Source organism: Eumetopias jubatus, unplaced genomic scaffold (genome assembly GCF_037043125.1).
Source record: "Eumetopias jubatus isolate StellerSeaLion01/CBP00866 unplaced genomic scaffold, mEumJub1_p1.0 scaffold_9, whole genome shotgun sequence".
Classification (NCBI taxonomy): domain Eukaryota; kingdom Metazoa; phylum Chordata; class Mammalia; order Carnivora; family Otariidae; genus Eumetopias; species Eumetopias jubatus.
Genome location: NW_028274815.1, coordinates 53,686,859 through 53,709,079, shown reverse-complemented (window position 1 = coordinate 53,709,079; position 22,221 = coordinate 53,686,859). Strand labels below are relative to the sequence as shown.

At 40.3% G+C, this 22,221-nt stretch overlaps 1 protein-coding gene across 2 annotated transcripts in view; it reads left to right on the top strand.

Annotated features, from left to right (window-relative positions):
• Positions 1-22,221, top strand: part of ANTXR1 (ANTXR cell adhesion molecule 1) — a 211,868-nt gene that overhangs the window by 5,756 nt on the left and 183,891 nt on the right. For both annotated transcript variants that reach the window (XM_028116302.2, XM_088026499.1), the window contains exon 2: positions 18,743-18,814. In XM_028116302.2, coding sequence (XP_027972103.1) covers positions 18,743-18,814 — 72 coding nt within the window. The remainder of the gene's footprint in view (positions 1-18,742; positions 18,815-22,221) is intronic.

Below are 22,221 nucleotides of genomic sequence, written 5' to 3'. Positions count from 1 at the left end.
TTCTCAGAGGCCAGGAACCTCCCTTTCTTTTTCTTTCCTTCCTTCCTTCCTTCCTCCCTCCCTTCCTTCCTCCCTCCCTTCCTTCCCTCCTTCCTTCCTTCTTTCCTTCCTTCCTTCCCTCCTTCCTTCCTTTCTTTCTTTTCTTTTCCTTTCTTCCTTCCTTCCTTTTCTCTTTTCTTTCCTTTCTTTCTTTCTTTTCTTTCTTCCTCCCTCCCTCCCTTCCTCCCTCCCTTCCTCCCTCCCTTCCTCCCTCCCTTCCTCCCTCCCTTCCTTCCTTCCTTCTTTTCTTCTTTTATTCCTTTCTTCCTTCCTTTCTTTCTCTTCTTGTATTGAAATGGATTTTATGGTTGGTTTTAAATGTTTCTCCAGTTAGGTTCCAGGTTTGGAGAGGACTTATTAGACTAGGTAATAGTTGGTAGAACTGCTTACAAATTGGAAGTTTGGCATGTGGGTCAAAAATAAAAATAAATAAGCTCTACGTGTTTTGTTTTGTATTTCTGTCTGGGTCAGCCAAGTAATTACCTCTAGTTTCCTTAGCTATGGAGACCTGGTAAAACTCAGTGTCAAGCTGAGAATAGAATCCAGGAGTGTTGGAGGAACGTGCCCGTCCTAAGATAACCTGTAATTATCTTCAAGTGTTAAAGGGCTCCCAGAGGTCCAGAAACAAACTCTGGCATCCCTTTGCAAGACTTGGCTGTCACATAAATGCAAATGGGATTTGCTTTCTGCTAATTTAGAATGTGTGTCTATTTTTGATGTGTGGCCAAGAGAACTGGATTTTGCCTTTCCCAGGGATCACTCAGCAACAAAAGACACAGTGGATATTTGGACATTTCCTGACATGTTTCCCAGACATGCCAGTTCCATACTGAAAAAAGTAATCAGGTTTCTTCAGTTTGCATAAATACTTTTTCAATTCCAATCACAAATGTGTACTCAGCTAAAGATACGGATAACACAGTGTCAGTTGCAAGCAATGTCCCATTCTGGGAGCTGCAAAGAATATAAAAGAAGAAAGAAGCAGTCCCAGACTATTTGCTTTTTAGGCAGAAGGACATTAGAAGGACTCGAGGCAGCCAAAGCTAAAGACTCCTAGAGGATTTGGGGTAGGGGGCAAGTAAAGTCGATTTTAGATCAACAATAAGGAAAAATAATAAGTAACATTTACTGAGCCCTTGCTACCTGCCAGGCACTGTGGTTAAGCACTTTGCCTGTATTACCCCATTTAGTCTTTACAACCTCGTAAGGTTAGTACAGTCATGATCACCATTTAACACATGAGGAAACTGAGGTTTAGAAAGGTCAGCCAAGGTCACTCTATGTGGTGAAACTCAGCCTCAAACCCAAGCCACTCTGACTCACGAGCTACACACAAAGATGAAAAATACCTAAACATGCAAAAGAACGTTGACTCAATCAGGATAGGTTAAGTTATGCTGTGGTAACAAACAATCCCCCAAATCTCAGTGACTAGAAGCAACAAAGGTCTAAACCTTGGTTTATAATCTCTGCCTACTCTGCATGTCGGATGGGGGTCAGCAGGGGCTCTGCTCACAGTAGTTGTTCTGGGAGCCAAGCTGGTGGAGATATCTTCTTAACACCAGCTTCCACCATCACAGCTGCAAGGGAAGAAAATGCCAGAGGGCCTCTCACTGGTGATGAAATGCTCCAGTAGGAGTTGATACGCATCCTTCCACTGACAACCCGTTGGTCAGAACTAGTCACTTGGCCTCACCCTATGGAAAGAGGGTGAAAAATTCTGTCTTCCCATGTATCTAAAAGGAGAGGAAAGCCAGATATGGGTGGGCATTAGAAACCTTTACTGCAAACCTGTAATTATACACTGCTTTGGCCTGAGTAAGCAAGAAAGGAGTAGTCACTGAGAGAGGGCAAAGATACTTAAGACTGATGGGAAAGGGTTGGTTTTGAGCGAGATCTTGTATTTATTCATCACCTGGGATTGCTGTCCCAGTAATGGGTGTGATAGTTCAAATCCGCCCCATGAAGCAGTGACTGGCTCCTGCTCTTTTCCTCCCTCCCCATTCATCCTACAGCTTAGTGGGCAGAGAATGAAATTAGATTAAATGGAAAGCAGAAATGGAGATTGGACAAGCTCCCCTGCCACCTTTGTATTACATGAATATCTGAAAACTAAGAATCTCTTTTTCCATAGTTTATGGAATATGAGGGAATATGAGAGGCTGGCAAGGGAGAACAGCCCCCGGGACACTGCAGCAGCTGGTCCAGAGGATGCCCGAGTATTGAGGAGGCTGATTCAAAAGCTTGAATCAAACACCAAATGTGTTTCTCAGTGAGGGTGCTTGTTGGTGGGACATTTTTTCAGTATGGGCAGCACTGTAGGATGCTTAGCATTTCTGATCCTTACCTTGGAAATGCCATTAGCCTTCCTGGCCATTGTGATAACCAAGAAATAAATGCCTCCACATTTATTTCTGAATGCCTTGCTATGAGATGGTACCACCCAGGCTGAGAACCCCTGACTGAAAGACTGCAGGATGGAGTAAGACATGGCAATGATGTTGATTCCTAGCACCCCTGAACTATATCTGAGCATTTTGTCTGGGAGAAATGAGAAGGTTTCAGTGATAAGGGCCAGTGGAAATTGTAGACCTTAGGAATGAATGGGTTCAACCAGTAGTTCTCAACCAAGGAACAAATCAGAATCTGAGGAGGCCGGAGCAAGCATGTCTATCTTGGAAAAGCTTCCCAGGTGATTCTGATGTGGGTCTTTCCCTCCCACAATAAGTGGTAAGATTGAACAGGAAGACAAGGAAAGCTGCCCCGTAATGATGGCCTTTCTCCTCTATGGTGAGGATGTAGCAGAGGCAGCAAGCACCTCAGAAATGGACACCAAGCAGAGCTCTTCAGACAGTGGTAGGAAAGCCCAACCTGACATGGAGAAGACAGAGCGGAGGTCAGCTAGGCCATGCACTGCCCTCTAGTGTTACCAGGCTCTAGCATGTGTGCATACATATCTAAGCCATGATACTTGCTAGGACAGTCCTTTGTCCCCTTTCTGTCAAGACCTCATGCATGAAATGTGGCCCCGGGGCCTTATGGGAATGAACCAAGACTCAAGCACAAGGTTTAAGAGAGCCAACTTCAGAATCAGACATCTCTGGCTTTAAACACCAGCTCAGCCTTTTCACCAAGCTTTGTGACCTTGGTGAAAATTACTTAGCCTCTCTGAACCTCAGTCTTCTAATCAAAAAGATAGGTATTAACATTTTGACCTCACAGAGGTGTTGTAAAGTATTGTAAATAATATTAGATTAAAACCTTTCATGAAGTATTTGGTATGTGAGTACCCAGATGACAGATGGTTATGGTGATGACGCTGGTGGTGGTCCTGGTGGTAGTGGTAAATACCCCAGGAGAAAGGGGGTGTGGTCCCCTAACAAAAGACACCTCTGTAGATTCCGAGCAGAACTGGCTGGTTAGGGGGAGGAAAACAACAATTCAATGCAGAATTTTCAAACTATGCTAAACTTATGGAATTACAAAATGCCCAAGAGGTCCCTGGTTCTCAAAGATTTCACAGCTTAGTGGAAGAGACAAAGGGCTGGGGAAACAGAGTTGGTGAAATTAATTTTGGTTGAGATAAAAGAGCCTTAGGAAGCTTCATATAGGAGGTAGCTTTGGATCTGGGACCTGAACATATAGTAGGATTTTGTCAGGTGACCAAGTTAAAACAAGGACATTTCTAGAAAAGGTGTAATGTACAGGAAAGCAAGGTGACCCATATCCCTTGTGATGTAAGCATGACAGGGAAAGTAACAGGGTAAGAATCTGACAAGAGTGGATTTTTTTTTCGTATCAGCAATAGGTTATGGGATTCAAGTTTTCTACAGACAAAAGTAGCAAGCTTATATATGTGTTTTATCTATATCTCACTTATTCTTGTAGTAGGAATGAGGAGAAGAGTAAATGAAATTGAGAGCTCTTTTGTAGTGAGGAGCTTAGGACCTGATTTGCATGGGATGTGGGAGAGGAAAGCATTGAGAGGGTAAAGAGTAGGTTTCAGAAGGAAAGAGGGCTTGGTGTGGACATGTTCAGTCTGAACACGTAGGACATTTGGGTGGAGATGCTGAGTTGTCATTTGGATTTATACAATGGGACCGAGAATAAAGACTTGGGTGGCGTTAGCCCAAGGGTAGTAGTGGATATGAATAATAAAAAATATCGAGATAATATCAAGATTTTTTAAATGTCAAAAAGAGATGGAGTTTAATGACAAAGTTGGCCAGGGTCCAGCCTTAGAGGAATTGCTAACAGGAATGTCTTTGCCAAAGAAGAAACTCCACTAAATAGTGCCGAGAAGTTGCCAAAACAGTCAGAAGAGAACCAGCAAAGAATTGTACCACTGAGGCAAGGAGAGAGAATTTCAGTGGAGGGATGATCCATTGTTTCTCCCCTAATACCATCTCCCCTTCTATTTCTAGTCTCGGTGAGTGACATCACCATAAACCCAGCCACTTAGACCAAAGATCTGGGAGCCATCTTCTTTCTCATACTGCAAGGCCAGGCGACACCTGCCCCAATGTCTCTCCTGTTATCTTCCCACATGACCCCATTCTCTGCCTTTCAGTGCCTTAGCTCAGGCCCTTCCCATTTCTCAACCAGTTCACTGAAACATTCTCTAAATTGGTCTCCTTACCCACTTTCTTTACCCTTCCCCCCACCTTGTATTCTTGACGGTGGCACCAAATTGATCTTTTTAGAACACAAATCTAATCTTGACATCTTCCCCAAAACTCTTTTAGGATAAAATCTGAACTCCTTAGCAAGGTATCCAAGAGCCTTATTGCTCAGGCCACTGTGTATTTCCCTAGTTTCATCTCTTCCCGCAGCCCCACAGCCCACACCCTTATAACTGCCAACAAAACTGTACTATGCAGTTCCCTGAACCAACGCATGCACTTTCTTCCCTCATCAGCACTCCCATCTTTACATAGGTGATGCCCTCTTAGCCTTTGAGATGATCATTGGTACTTGGCCCCTCCTATCACTAATTGTGGGCTCCCTCTGGTGCAAAAAAATTAAGAACAATCACCTCTCTACATTACATCTTCATTCAAAATCTCTTCCTTGTTCAGATTCTCTCAACCTCATAACAAATCATATTGCTTGATAAGCAGCAGAGCGGTCAATTATCAAGAGATGGAGAATAATAATCCTTAGTGTTTGTCCTCTGGGGTCTCGTTCAGTGGCCTTATCTGCTTCTCCTCAAACCCTGATGCTCAACCGTATACAGCTCCAATGAATAAATACCTGTAGGAACCCCCTGGAACAGAGCTTTCCCAAAATCTTGGTGCCAAAGGATTCTGATCAGAATCACAGTCATCCCGCTATCACTTCTCACATACAAGATAATGCAAATTTCCATAAACCAAGTTTATGGAAATCACATAGCAAATAAAAGTGAGGCATCCCATAACTGTAACTACACACCAGTCAAAATAATAAAAGGAAATTCAAGATGCCATTGGACAGCCATAATCTAACCACTAATCAATAAATGCATGGCCCAGGACATTACAGGCTTATGCTTCTTGTCCCAGCACAATTATTAATGGCTTCTTATTTTACTCTTGAAAATGTCTGTTTGGATTTTAAATTGTATGGTCATCCTGAGTACTGTCATAAAAGACAATATCAAAGAAACAAAAGAGGAGATGATTAAAGGCCAAACTGCAGAAGCCCCTTGTACATTTTACTCCATTAACATGGTCAACCAATTCAGCACTCCTGATTCCCTTCAAGTGCCCCAGTTTTAAGCCTTTCTTGGTATCCCCACTCCCAAATTCCCATAATAATTTGTGGAAATTTTCTAGTACTTCTCACTATTTTAGCTCCTAACACTAATTGTAATCGTGCATTTCCTGACCCCTCCGTGGGGAGGCAGTGTTGCCTAGGTGTTAAGAGCACAGGTTTAAACGCCGGAAAGACTACAAACATAGTGTTTAGACTAAAAGTGTGGACTCTAGGGCCAGACCACCTGTGTTCAAATTCCAATTCTACCACTTAACTAGCTGTGTGTCCTTGAGCAAGTTACTTAACCTCTTTGTGAACTCAGTTTCCTCATTTGTAAAAAAAAAAAGAGAGAGAGAGAGAAAGAAAGAGATAACATTATCACATGAGTGGTTGTGCCCAGAACAGAATCCCATGAGCATGTAGTAAGTGCTCACGAAGTGCTCGCTACTATTACTAAATGGCGATACATGTACAGGGCTCAGCACAATGCCTGCTGCTTAGTAAGTACTTAAGAAATATCAAGTGTTGCAATTATTAGTCTTTATAGATGCAAAAGGACCCACTAGCATTCAAAAGTCAGTTTGTGGAAATAATAAATATTATGTGTCATATTTATGCATATTATAAATACATCCAGCAAGATGAGAACTGAGAAAGGCCATATGCTTGAGCAGAAATAAAGGCATTGGTGACTTTTGGAAGTGCACTGTCAGGGCATCATAAATGATGAAATTAAAATTTAATGAGCTGAGGATCTTAGTGGGAGATGAGAAGAAAAGTTTATGACTTCTGAAAAGGAAGCTGAACATACACAGCACCTCCCCCACTATCATCTACAACTGCCCCACCCCCCCAAAAGAGAAAGTCTTAAGGAGTCATCTGGGAGAAACCTGCATCAGGTCCAAACATGAAGGACATTGACATTGACATGCAGCACACTTCTAAGAAATTCCACTAGAAACAAACCAGATGGACTGAGTTTGAAGGAGGTCAGCCAGGATCTACTTTCCATGCTGTTGCCAAGTTGTAGAAAACATGTAGAGGAAGATTTAGAAAGAGCCCCAAGAACAGTCCCAAATCTGAAAGTGAGTTTGAAGTAAAGAGTGGGACATAAGAGGGATGAGAACCATCTCCTTGGGGCCCTTCTGCATTGTGCAGAAGGAGCTGCACTGGATATTCCGGAGGCAATAAGCCTGATCGCCAGGCATCTTCATGACAATAGTTCTGTCCAGCTTTGTTGAGCCCTCCCCGTAGATGCTGGGCCTCCAGGAAAAAGGCAGAACTCTATCTTTGATTCTGTGGATACGGTAGGGACTGGGAAAGATGTCAGGTACAATAAAATAGGAACCTGAAGTAGAGACCAGGCCAAAAAACCCTACAAATGGCAAGCTGGAATGGATGCAACCGTGTCCAAAATGCACACACAAACCTTGCAAGGATGATATTCATCTGTGGGAAATGATGAGGATCTATTTCATTCCTTACTCTCCTCTAGGTGATGGAATAATAACATAAGCTTACTTCAGCCATCAAAACCAACTCCCTTCTCCCAGATTGAGTTCTTAGAGAAGTTTATAAGTGTGAGATGAGAAAAAAACAAACAAACAAACAAAACCCACAAAAAAAACTATTTGGGAAGCAAATAACAGAGCCAGTTACACCTTCCCACATTCAAGGATGACAAGAGGGCCTATAAAATTTCAGCGACTTAAAGAAGGGATTAAACAAAATTCCCAAGGTGGAAGAAGAACATGTATACAGAAAAAAATTTTAAAGCAGAAGAGGTCAGTTTTAGCATCATATATTTTTTCATTTCAATGATGGTAAATAAAATAAGTTTTTGAAATAGGTAAAATACGGATGAGAAGACAAGGAACCCAGAACAGTTAACAGAATATGGAATAATAGGGAAAGATGTAAAGTCACCTTAGAAGCAGTAAAGAGCAGAACTGACAATGCAGAAAATGAAATAAATGATGAAGTCTTGTTTGAAAAATTCTCCAAATTTGAATAGGGAAATGACTTAAAGTGATGAGAGAGAAGATGATAAATAGTGAATGACAAAAATAGATATCCAATATACCAGATAATTTCAGTTGCTAAAGAGTAGTCTAGAAGAAACATTCAAAGAGTGAATAGAACTTTCCTGATTTAAGAAAAACCTGAAAATGAAGATTGAATAGGCTTATCAAGTAGCAATCAAAATTAATTAGTTAAGTAAAAGAGGTGAATACTGAAGCATTCCTTGTGATCATTTTTAATTTCAAAGACAAAAGAAGAATTTTATGAATGGAAAAGATACAAGTGACCTACAAAGGCTCTACAACATTAAATGGTGGAGAATTTTGATGGATAAATTTATGACCTAAACCGTTATATTTAGCAAAGATGTCACTTACATGTGAAAAAAAATAAAAAAACATTTTCAAGTAGGTATAGATTCTTCTAAAAAGGAGAGTAGGGGTAATTTTCAAGAAATTACCAAAAAAAGTGGATCAGGATTTTTAAAAAAAACTTTAAATGTAATAGTTATTAATTAAAGGAAGTGGCAATGACCATTGAAGCCACTGAAGCAAATATATGTCTAATTAGCATCATCAGTAAATTTTCAGATGATAATGCATCAACAAACAAGAGCATCCTGTCATGAGAAAGGAACAAGCTGAAAATAAGAAGCTTTTGGAGGGAAAATATGCTATTTCTGACTATGCAAATCCACTGGAAACAATGTCCACCATACTGAATATTGCAGAAAGTAAATTCAGTTCTTCAGAAGACAGTTTAAGAAACTTTTCCCAGAACTCAAGCAGAAAGAATACAGAGATGAAAATGATGAGAGAAGAGATAAGTAATATAAACCTAGGAACAGGATATATACACACACACATATACATGGTAAAATATATATACTATACAAAAACGATATACAATATATTTACAATAAAAATTCTAGGGAAAGAAAAGAGAACATTTAGAGGACTTACCAAATACTCAACCTAATTAATTTTTTTGAAGGATTCACCAAGTACACAACCTAGATAAATTCTTAAAAATATAAGATTAAATAGAAATGTCTGTATTCTTCCAAAAAAGAAAAAAAAATAGGTTTCCTTTCCCCCGCAAAAAAAACAGACTCAGATTGACATTAGATTTTTTTCTTTTTAGTCTACAATATTAAATTCTCAAAAAAGCTCAATAATTATAGAGTCCTGAGTGAAATGTGATATTTAAATTCCATAACTAGGCTTTCTTAGACATACAAAAGTTCAAAATGCATGCCATCCACACCCCCTTACTGAAAAAAATCACTTGAAAATATTGACATCGAAATGGAGAATATGTTGGAAATAAAGAACAAGAAAAAGATATGGTATAAAAGAAATAGAAGTAATTGGACCCAGAAAAGTTAATATGAGGCTATACAACAAAACATAAAACTTAAAGAATAGATTTCAAAAGAGAAAGTGAAAACTATAAATTTTTTACAGAGGATAGAAAAAAATTACTCATACTACATTCATATAAAAAAAATGTGGTCTGCTTTTACCTCACAAACTCTTCTTCTTCCTGCCAAGTTTACCTACTGGGTAGTAGGAGGCATGGAAATCCCTAAATTTTGAACCATAGTGATAATAAGAGTCCAATAGTGGTGATTTTTTTAAAAATTCCTTTAGGTGAGATGCTGGATCTTTCCAATTTTGCCCTCCCCCAGTGGAATCTGGACATTTAAGAGGGACCAATTTCCCTTTGTGAGTAGGTCCTTTGGTTTTGGACCAGTTGGTTTTGTGGCAATCTCTATCACAGAACAGAAAATTTCAGTATTATTACTCTTCCAGAAAACAGAAAAAGATGAGAGAGTCTCCCAATTTATTTTAGGAAGCTAGCATGTATCTGATACCAATATCTACTAAAGATGACATGTTCACATGCAAAACTTCTGACCAAATTGAATAAAAACTTTAAATCCAAATCAAATATCCTTAAAATAAAACTCACAGTGTAGTAAAAGCATAATATACCAAGACCAGGTAAAAGTTATCCTAGAAATGCAAGGGTGCTTCAATATTTAGGAACCGTATTAAGATAACCCTCATCTATTCTTGACCGCCAAAGATGAAAACCAAATTATTTTCTCAGCAGAATCTGAAATGACATCTCTCTGAATACTTAAGCATTCAAAAGACAGATAAAGTATGAATAATAATTAATGAGGTTTTACGAGGGCACGTGATTGTTGAGCACTGGGTGTTATATACAACTGACGAATTATCATCCGAAACTAATGATGTACTATATATTGGCTAATTGAATTTAAATAAAAAATAAAATAATTAATGAGGTTGTTTTAATAAATATATTTTGAATCCCATACCCCACAGAGAATAAACTTTCCTTTCAAATACCCATGAAATATTTATTAAGTCACAAAGAATGCCTCCAGATATAGCCCAAGGCACAATTTTTCCAGTCCACATTCTCAGCAATAAATAACAGGAAATGAATAGCGGAAGTACACTAAAACTTCAGCTACCAGGAAAAAAATATATAGATTTTTATATTATCTTGTAATGCGGAAAACTGAAAGAAAGTCACTGTCTAGGACAGAGGTTGGCAAACTATGGCCTGCAGACTGTTTTTGTAAATAAAATTGTGCTGTCGCATCACCACACTTACTTTATTTATGTCCTATCAATGGCTGCTTTTGTGTCACAAGAGCAGATTTAAGTAGTTACCATGGGGACCATCTAGCCCCCCCCCCCAGAGCGTAAAATACTTACTGTCTGGCCCTCTATAGAAAGCTTGCTCACCCCTACGCTAAGAAAATATTTGCACCCCGATAGAAAATGGCAAAGGGTATTGATAGCACAGGGTCAGCTGCAGGGGCATGGGATCTATGCAGTCACCCAGGAGCCCACGCTTAACAAAGGTCTGGCACTTAGCTTAATGCGCTGCCGACACCATCTTGAAATTCTTAATAATTTTTGAAAAAGAGGTGCTCCTTTTCATTTTGCACTGGGTTCTGCAAATGATGTGGTTGGTCCTAATTGATACTCAATGTTTTTAAAAACAGAAAACGAACAATAAATTTGAAAAAAAATCTGTGGCTTATAATTAAATACATCCACGTGGAAATTATAATGAAGGTCCATTTTCATTTGTAAAACGTACAGATATTTCAGAAAGAGATAATCCCAAGTGTTAGTGAAGGGTAAGGAAAGGAGCACTTCAGATCTTACTGCTGGGACTTGAATAATCAAGTGGGAAGGGAGTTGCCGCGGCCACAGTGTCCTGTGGGCTCACCTTGTTCCAAGCAGGATGCATGACACCTGAGGAACGTTAGACTGAATCCTTAAAACGATCCTTAGGAGGTAGCTACTATTATCCCCATTGCATAAAGGAGGAAGCTGACGTGTAAGAAAGCAAAACATCTTGTTCAAATGTCACACTCGTAACTGGAAGAACAGGAGTTTGAACTCACATCAGAGGTTTGAACTCACATGAGCACTCACCAAGTCTGTGCTCATAACTGCTGGTCAGAACAGCCTCAAGAGGAAATTGTTCCACATTTCTGCATAAAGAAATACTGTTATTACAAATATATGTGTCTTGGGGTAGAAAAACCCCTATTTTTACTCTCCTTAGATATATAGAAAATAATTTAAAGCTGCTTTGTTTATCCAAGAAAATCCCTCCTGCTAGGTGCAGGTATGGTGAGGAGAGGAGACCATTTTTTTTCCAAACTGGAAATCTTAACCCAGTGCAAGAATTTAAACATTCAGTAAATTTAAGTTTGAGGTTTTGTCCCTCCCTGCCCCCCACTGCTCTCACTCACATGGCTTAGTGTGCCTGTGCTGTGTACACATGAAAGGGGCCTCTGACTTCCTGGGCAGCCACAGTATTGACCAGACCCTTGTCTGGTCATGGTCACCTAGAGGTCATCCACAGATCACATTGGTGGCTTTGGCTGGTAACCTGGGGGTCTCACGTATCACATCCCATGTCTTAATGTTGGGAAATACCTTTTGGATAGCCAACCAATTTCTGTTTTCTTAACAACTACAGCTTTGTGTTGAATTTGCACCAAACATACCAATAATTGATATCAGATCATATTTTAGGTTTTTCCTGTTGTGCGTGTACTGGAAAAGACAAATTAGCACAGGTTAAAGGAGTATATATTTTGCTATAATATCCTTTTGATCTGCTCCACAAGAAAAAATACAGTTTACATCTACATATATAATATATATATACACATTAGATATAGACATATAATATATATATATTACTTGCATATAATTGACCAAAACTTTCGCGTAGTATTACTTTGTTACAGCATGCAGTGGATCCTAATATTTCTGTTTCATTTTGTTTTTAATGTTGGCAATATCCCACCAAAATGATTTCCCAAATCACTAATAGGTTGCATTCTACAGCTTGAAAGTCATTGTTTTTACAGCCATCAGTCAGATTGACTAAAGGGAAAATTCCTCACAAGCCATTAGGGTGGGGCTGGGCATCCTGGGCTGGGGTCTCCGCAACACAGACAAGAGCTCCCAAATTCAAAGTGCAGTGCTCAGTGGCTTGGTTTTGGTCTGGACTGGTATCTTAAGAAGTTGGAAGAGAGGCAAGAGTCAAAGTCAAGCTCTTTAAGCAGGAGGGAGTCTTGGCTATGGCCCTGGTCAGTAATAGGTGGATAAGGGCTAAGGCCTGGGCTGGGTTTAGGGCTCCAGCCAATTCAAGTGCAATGTGAGGTTAGGAGGAATGAGAGCAAGGCCAAGAAAGAAGCTGGAGAGGAGAGCAGAGGGAGGAGGCAAATGAACGCTGGGCCTTTGACGGACAAACTAATTGCTTGTCCCACTTTGTGGCGCCGGAGGCTGCGCACCCTTCCAGGATTAGCTGGGGACCTGGGTGGGTCACTTAGGACATCAGTGACTTCAGCTGGGTGGGGCTAAGGAAAAATGGGACTGACAGTTTTATAATTTCCATCGTTAGAGCAACTCTCTCTTCCAGGATTAAAAGACTCGTGGGTGATGGTTCCAAATAAAGCTCTGTTTTCCTTTTTGTCTTATTCTAACCCATGTGCAAAAGAAGGGGGGACAATTTAAACTCAATTTGGCCCACTCGATTCTTTCTGACTCTGGTTGTGCGTGTGGCTAATGGAAAGAGCCTGTGTTTTCTAAGGAGCTTAACCACAGGGAGGTTTGGAAACTCACATAAGCACAAAAGAATGTATTTCAGAAAACAAATCAGAATGAGACTCAGAGTTCTTATTTTGCTCCTACTCTTTGCATATTAGACCGTTGGAAGTAATTAAGCAGTAATCTGAGGGCGCTGGTAGGTTCTGTGTGAAATCCCTCGCTGGGAACTCACAATGAATGCAAAGTCACAAAAACTTATTGACTTCTGACTATGTTCCAAACACTGGAGATGTCATAGAAAAACAAAAATAAGAAACTTTGGAGCTGCCCCCAGCAGTTACCTTCTTGTGCAGCTAGTAGTGAGGAATGGTGGCTTTGCCATCCCATGATCTGGGCAGCCCTTCTCAAAGCCAAGTCAGAAGGTGGTGTGAGAAGGCATCGACCCTGATTTTGAGTAGACCCAGGTATACTGAATAGACCTTCAAGCACAGAACTCTGTAGGACTGTGTTCAAGCAGAATTCCTGGAGGCCAGTTGAATTCCAAATTTTGCTGAGACTTATACCTGTGGGACCAAGGCACAAAATCCCAAGAAGGAGCCTGAAGGAGCTAGATCATGGAAATCTTCAGGGGTTAGAATTGCATTTGAGTTTAGATTTAATTGAGTCAAATATCAGGGACCTTTCACATCTGCTGATTTTCTAGAACGTGGGCATTTCAGCTCTCTGACTATAGTTTGCCTAGCAACTGTGTCTTAAAAGCAGTTAAGAAAAAAAAAAAAAACGTAACAGAGTCCAGTGGAACCTTTCCAAGTCCTACATGTATCTGGACTAAGAAGAAGTTTTTATTTCTGCCTTGGAGCTTTGGTAACAATGGCTGAGTGAGCCATTACTGCCTGAAGACATCAGGACTCCGTAACTGGGATTTTAAGATAATTAACTCTTAAACAGGTTGGCATGATAAATGAGATGGTTTATATATTGTAGGGTGGTGAGAAGCTGGAATTGAATCCACTCTCTGCCACTTCCCCATCCAACACCCTACTTTTTCTGGCTGTGACCGGGAATCCACTTAGGTCTTCAGGGTTGAGAGGAAGCCACTGGTCCAAACATGGACACACCACCCTGGGTCGATTATTCTAGGAGTAGCTACTAGGGCAGATTCCAAATCAGAAGTTCAGTTTATAATGCAAAGTGCAGGCGAGACATGCATGTTTTAATAGAAAGTCCAAATTGAGTCAAAGACCCAACATATCTATCCCTGTGGGAGAAGGACAGATGTTTGAGTGAGGTCACAGTGGATAGTTTCTGAGGCCCCATGGATGACGTATTTAGAGTTCAGGGTTAAGAAGTCTAGCTGTGGCCGGCGGGTGGTATTGAGGCAGGGAAGCAGGACTGTGGCACCCGGCAGGTAAGACTTTTGCTCCTACAGATTTGGGTTAAAGAAATATGAGCAGTAGCCCCAACAAGCTCACCTCCATGCTAAAACCATAAACAACTGACATGGGGCTCTTTCCTTTCCCAAGGTGTAATTTGATCTTGGGGTGGGACAGAGTGTGCATGTGCAGGTTAAGGAGGCTCAGCAATAAGGACTAGAAGGATTCCTATATTCCTCTGCTCCTTTAGTAGGTTAGGCCCCTTGGGATCCCATGGTAATCCAGAGAAGACAAAAACAGTTTGGTTTCCAGAATCTTAGAGGGTTATATTTACCCTCGATGCTTAAGGGAACAGACTATGTACATCTCAAGTGTGTCCCCAAAAGAGTATATTTTGGGAGCACCTGGGTGGCTCAGTGTTGGTTAAGCGTCTGTCTTTGGCTCAGGTCCTGATCTCAGGGTCCTGGGATCAAGTCCCGCATCGGGCTCCCTGCCCAGCAGGGAGCCTGCTTCTCCCTCTCCCTCTGCCTCTGCTCCCCCTGCTTGTGCATGCTCTCTCTCTCTTTCTGACAAATAAATAAATAAAATCTTTAAAAAAAATGGTGTATTTTGGTCAAAGCTTATATAATTGTGTAAAGAATGATCATGTATAAATGTGAAACCACAAACCTCAGCCATCTCAGGGCAATTACTAGCCGAGTTGGGAGAGGAGGAGCAAGCCTGTCAATTATCTCCTTACCTCCAGGTTTGTCTTAGGGGTATCGTTTTATTTTTTTCTTGAGAAAATGCAGTGCCTGCACATCAGCAAGAAGACCAGATAGATCCAGACTTTTCTTAACACCCAGGGTATTTCTTAGATCTTTCTCTGTACCTAGCATCAACAAATCACATGAATTTCACCAAATTGTGTATATTTTACATGTCAGATAGAAGAATAATGAAAATGAAGTGTTTTATGACAGTGTGATAGTGTGAATTATTATTGAATGACCCTGTTTAAGTAAAGGAATGCAAATTGATTTGTGGCTGTTCAATAAGGCCAATCTTTGAGAACAAAGAAATGGTAACCCGATGATTTACTCCAGACCTCTGCTCCTTAGGCAGATAGCCAAGAACAGCCCCTCAATTCTGGTTCAAGTCCCTGTTTTACCAACACTTTACCTCCTCCCCTGCCAGGACAATTCCCACATTGCAGGACTTCTCTACTAATGAGAAAATCAAACTTGGGATGAAGGAGGTATGGGGATGTCCCTTTAATCATTAAGCATCTTACATTACCCCTCAGATAGTACTTGTGCTGGTCATGTGGACCAAAACACAACATTGCATTTCAGAAGAGGGCACAGATGACCAGTGTTAAAGGAAATCTCCTGATTCCAGCGGATAGGAGTTGTAGAATTCTAGATTGGACTATGGCTCATCAATTATGTGGTGCCTCTTGGTGAGGCACTTATGTAGCATTGGGCCCTCACTAGGACCCTCAGGAGCAGACCATTTACCCCATGGCTGGAGGAAAGCAGCCAGGACCAGTCTTTGGGATTTGAAGTATACAACTGAATCCTGTCCAGGAGGATGGCTGGGATTCTAATGAAAGAGGACTTCCAAAGGTTAAAAGCTCGGGGCTAGTATATGGAATTTTGGTGAGCTCTTGGGAGGCTCCCAGCTGCCATTAGGTTTTATTGTTGATGATTAGGTAGTCCCATTTACCAAGGAGCTGTGCTCTAGAGTCATTGACCCATCTGGGAAGGCTCCTCAGGTTCATGTAGGGTCACAGGAATTGGCTGGAGCTGTCTGAGTACCAAACTCAGAGTGTTTATCCAAATGAGGGCAGAAGAGATGGTGTCCAGCTGACAAAATATCAAGAGGCTTCCTTGAGCAATAGAGACTTCTTCTTTGCATGCTCTTCTTTCCTCCGTCGAATAAATGGGTTGATGCTGGAGAGGCAAATATCCTTAAATCCCTCACAGGGGGAACATGAAAAAAAAGTGATTGCAACCCAACATCAGAGGATAGTGACTGAGAGATGTACACGGTGCCCTGAGAGCATGGGGCGGGGGCAGTGAGCCCCATCTATGTTGGTCAAAGGCAAGAGGCAGAGACTGCGTTGAGTCTTGAAGAATGAGTAGAAGTTTGCCAGTGTAGACACGGAGTGTCCCAAGTGGCTGGAATATGTATAAAGCCTGAGAGGCCAGAAGAGAAAAGGTCTATTGGAAAAGGTTTATAGTTTTTAAGAGGAAGGATCTCCACCCCCCTCCTCACCCGAATGCCTGGATCCCTTTCCCCATCTGCCCATCTCCTCACGCCCTACTCTGCAGGGCTCTATGCTGCTGCCACAGGAAATTGCTTGTTCTTCCTCAAATGATTGTTTAAATATGTATTTCTGTCTTTACTAGAAGAGTTTGGCATTTTTCAAATGCTGATTTACTATCCTTTAGGGGATTGCTTGTTCTGATCCTTGGTCTATTTTTCTATTGTTTGCCTTTGTAATATTTACTTGTACCAATTATTTACATATCCTGGACACAAATTTTTTGCCTTTTTTTATTTGTTACAGACATCTTCTTTCACTCTTGTCTTTGAACCTGTTTATGGCATCTTTTTTTCATTCAGAATTGTAGATGCTTCAGGTAATCAAAATTATCCTTTTCATTAAAAAAAACCTCCTACTTTCTGTACCTAGCTGAAGAAACCTTCACTAACCTGAGGACATAAAAGTCTCCTTCTATAATTTGCCCAATGGATTTAAAGTTTTGTCTTTCCCATTAGGCTTTAATACATCTAGGGTTACTTTTGGTATGAGACAGTGACCTAATTGGCTTTTTTCAATTAGAAATCCATTGCCACAGCATCATTTATTAAAGGGTTAGTTCTCTGTCCTCAGTTTGAATCACCTTTTTCACTGAATTGCAAGACCCCATGTAGATTGAGGTTTGGGTTCTCTATTCTACCTCATTGGCTCCACGGTTATATTATGTATCGTGCATATGGGGTCATTTTATCTGATAAGACAAGTTTTCCAGCTTTATTATTCTTTTTCACAATTGCCTTGATTACTTTTAGACCTTTAATCTTCATTTCATTTTTAAAGTCAGCTTTTGAGTTCTGCAAAACATACTTTCAGAATTTTTCCTAGATTTATTAAAGTTATAGATGAAGTTGGGGAAAGTGAGATAGCCTTATGATACGGAGTTTTCACTGTGTGACTGTAACATGTTGTGTCACTTTTGTTCAGGTCAGGCAGACATATCATTTCTGGATGTGGGGCAGAGAGGAGTGAATTCTCCTTATAGAGATGGAATACACTCGAACAGAATGTGAATTCTTGGGATATTGTACCATGAAAAGGAAGGCACAAAATCTATTGCACAGATTCATTTTAAATATTTATAAAGTAATCTGAAACAAAGAAAAAAATAGCAACAAACAACTCTTTCAAAGTTAAAATTAAGGTAAATGAGTGCATAAAAAATAAAAGTAATCTGAAACCAGTGGAAACTGTACAAAATGTCAGAGAAGGAACAAACTCTTAACCTCAACAACTATTAGAATGACAGGCAGAAATGCAGAGCTCAGCTGACAGGGACCCTCAAGTAAAAGGAAAACAGCATCATAGTTACACAGAAGAAGGGGTTAGAATAGAAAAACCTACTGTGAAGTCACTGCAACAGCTTGAGTATGGGCACTATGGAAAATACTTAGAAGCTGAATTGAAGCAGTAGTAAATGGTATCAGTAAAACGGAAGTCAATCTTGGGAAATAAAGAAGCCCCCTTCCAAATCTAAAATTCTGTAATTCCATATGTCCTAGAGAAAGTGTCCCTCTTTTTTAGGAAAAAGATTCCTTTTTAATATAATGAAAGTCTGTAAAGTTTTTCTTTTTTTATTTATTATTATGACTAGTTACATTAGATTTTCTTAAATGTTGAACCATCAGTACATTCCTGAAATAAACTCCACGGATTCATTAATTATTATTCTTTTAGATTCCTGCTGGATTTGTTTTGCTAATATTTTATTTAGAAATTTTGCATCTATATTTACAAATGAAGTTTTATTCTTTTTGAGGTGGGGGATTTGTTTATGTTTGTGTGTTCAGGCATCTAGTTTATGCTAATTTCATTTAAATAAATTGGAATTGTTTTTCTTCCCTAATCAGTGAATAATTTAAGTAGCACAAACATAATGGTTTTTTTAAAGATTTGAAACTGACCTCTGAATCTGGGTGGGCCCAGGGATTTTTTTTTTTTTTTAGTGCGTTAGTGTGTGGAGTGGGAGTGGAAGGTGGAGTGAGTCTAAATACCTTTTCAGATAATTTCCAAAGTTATAGAAGTTTCTGATAATGAGCCCAGTTAATGGATAAATTGAATGTGAAATAATAGAACATAAAGAAAAATGATACAAGGTAAAGAAAAATGAACACCTGATTAAGTAACATCTGCTTTTCTTTTCCTAGATCAGGAAGTGTGCTGCACCACTGGAATGAAATCTATTACTTTGTGGAACAGTTGGCTCATAAATTCATCAGGTGAGAAAGAATGTGTAGTGCTCTGCCATAAGTAAAACTAGCCTATGTTTGTTATTCTACTAATTAGTAGCTTTTTCGGGCATGCTTTTTGACAAAGGTAGACTCTCAGATCTTGGACCAGAGACTTGACTTTGTTTTCATCTTTGCTACATGTTAGAATAACTTTCAGTTCTGTGTTTTTAGGACAACCCTGATTTGGTTATAAGACCAAAATTTTACCTGTCTCTCTTATTGGATTATATATTCTTCTAGAAGGATCATTAACATTTTTTTCACAGTGGACCACTCTGGGCCAGTTGGCTTATTTTAGTTGGACTCATGTGTAAACTGTGTAGAGTGTAAGGTGACCAACTCATCCCAGTCTGCCCAGAACTTTCCTGGCTACAGCACTGAAAATTCTCACATTCTGAGAGCTCTCCTCAGTCCTGAGCAAACCACCATGTTGGTCAGCTGAGCTATGTGTCTTATCAGATAGAATTCTCTGAGCATTCTTTACACCACTTTCCAAGGGAGGACAATGCAGTTTTGAACATCATCACTATAAATATTGCAGAGCCTTGGAGGTCCTACTTTCCAGTAAGTATAGATGCCCACTGGCAAAGGAAAGAAGGCCATTTCACCCTCTTTGGATACAGCCTCCAAGGGATGACAGCTGTGATTGCTTTCGTGGATGTGCTTGAAGCCAGTTGTCAAGGTCTTTGGTGAAATTGTCCTGATCATTGTGAATTCTAAGGCAGCTCCTCTCCTGTGTCATGGCATCTGTAGAGTCTTCCAGCCCATGTGAGTAACCATAAACTTCTTTGAATAATGTTTTCTTTATCTCAGAAGACAGGTTGTCCCCTGAGACCAAAGTAATGACAAACACATTCCCTCCAAATTCAGTTACTGGTCTCTTTCCTGCCTGCCTGATTGGAGGGAAAGGGTTAAGAGGTGTCCTCTCTGCGATGCCAAAAATTGGAAGCTGCAAGCAGGAAGCATCTAAACCCAGATGAATGGGAAAAGCAGATGCTGAGAGGAGAGGGGAGAAGGGGAGATAAGAAGGAAATACATGGGTAGTATTAAAAGCAAAATATCTGAGGGATTTGTAGAAGCTTAGAATTGAAAGCAACAACTTCCCAAGCTATCCTAAGAGGTATTCACTACCCTCAACTTAAATAGCTCTGCTGAGAAACTGCTCTCTTTGGAGGAAAACAGTCCAATAGTTGGACAATTCCAGTTTCCAGAAAAGCCTCTTTGTCATTGAGCCAACATGTCCTTTCCTATACTCTCATCCATTATATCCATTTTATCCTTTGGAGTGCTATAAAATAAATCTGCCTCTAGACACTTGATGGTATCTGTTGTGTCTCTATTTGCTCTTCCGGTCTTCTGTTCTCTCTGAGGACTCTACTGGAAAAGGCTTTGAAGTTAGGCAGATGTGGATTTGAATCCAAGCTCCATTGTGCAACTCTAGCAACTGACTTACCTTGGTTGAACCCTGGTTTGCATGTGAAAATTAGAAGACAAAACATGTGTAAACCAACTAGCCCAGCACCTGGCTTAGAGTGGCCACTCAGCACTTCTCTTTCCCAGTTCATTCAGCAATTCCAGATGCCTCACTATCTGAGTAGCAAAGACACTGAGAAGTAGGGGTTCGGGGTACTTAACCCAATACTTTCATTTTATTGATAAGGAAACTGAGAAGTAGAGAAGTTGACATGGCTTAATGGAGACCACGAGGCACTTGCCTCTGGTTGTCTCCTCTGGCCCTTGTTGGCTATGGACCCCCCTTCAGAGTGTGTCACCAAGACATCACGGTCATGCAAACTGTATTTTGACTGCTGCAGCCCAAGTACCTGTGGTAGCACCTGACACATGGCGCATGCTCACTCAATAGTTTTTAATAAATGGACAGATTTTGAAAAGGAATGAATGATTTTTAGTTATTCACTTTAATAAATAGTCTAGGCAGCTGATATTGCAGGGGGGTATTCATTGAATAACAGTGGCCAATGCCAGTACAAATATTACCATTTCCAATTTTAATGGGATCCTGGAAATTTCAAGTTCTTTTATTTGTCTTTATTCTGACCCCCTCCCATTTTCCTAATAATGATGCTGACTCTTCATGATTTCCTTCAAGACCCCAACCCACACCTCTTACCCATCACTTTCAGCAAAGAACTTCACCTCCTATTTCACCAAAAACCCTGGAAATAGCAGAAAAGTGATGTCCTCATGTTCCAGATCTATTCTTAAAAGATGCATGCTTGCCCTTCCCATTGTCTCTGAGATTCAAATATCCCCCCTTTGAAGGTGACCCCTCCATTTTAGTCCATTTATCCCATTGTCTCCAATATCCTCCAGGTCTTTGTTTCTCTCTTGGATTTTTCTCCAGCTTTCCTCTGGCTCCATTTCCACATCAATAGACATAAACAAATCTCTCCTGCCCCATGTCTGAAAAAAAAAAACCCAAAACAGAAAATAATGAATCTCCTAATTATGTCCCTCTATAGATACTATAGATACCTATTTCTTACTGGTATCTCTTGCTCACTCAAATATCTTTAAAGATTCAGTGTCTCCATATCCGTACTTTTATCATTCATTTCTTGACCTGCTTCCATCTGGTTTCCATCCCACCTCCCACCTGCTGGCTCTCACCAAAGCCCCTAAGTGATGCCCTAGGAGGACAAAGACAGTCTTGCAGTGCTTATTCTGCTGGATACAGGAGCTTCATTGGATTGAGAATTTTCTCTCCTTGAAATTCTCTCCTCCACTGGCTTCTGGTTTCTCTTTTCATCCCACTGACCAGAGCCAGGTCTTTAAATGTTGGTGTTGGTTCTAGCAGTGGCTCACTTCCCTTCTCACTGCTGACTCTGTCTTGGAACAATTCTACTCACATCAGTATGCTGAAAACTTCCAAATTAGATCTCTTGCCAAGACTCATATACCAAATATACCAATTGCCTCTTGGAACCCTACATTTCTCACATTTCAAATTCATTTTTTCCAGAGCTGAACTCTAAACAAAAGAAGCAGGATAATATATGGTGCTTAAGAACCCAAGTTCCAGAACGAGAAGCTTCATTTTAAGCCCCAGATCCACTACTCTCCCACTCTGTGACCTTGGGGAAATTACTTTATCCTTCAGGGTCTCAATTTCCTTTCGTGGAAAATAGGAATAATAATAGTACTGATCTCATAAAGTTGTTACAAGTTTAATGATATAATACATGCAAATCACTTACAATAGTGTCTGGCACACTGTAAGCATTTGATAAGATTGACTGTTATTATGTTATTATGATAATTATGATGGTCATTATTATCATTTAGGACATGGTGTTTTGCTGATTAGCAGCAGTGAGGTGGTAACAGGCAGAATGGTGTCATGGACAGAGAGCCCAGGTCTGTTTCAAGATACC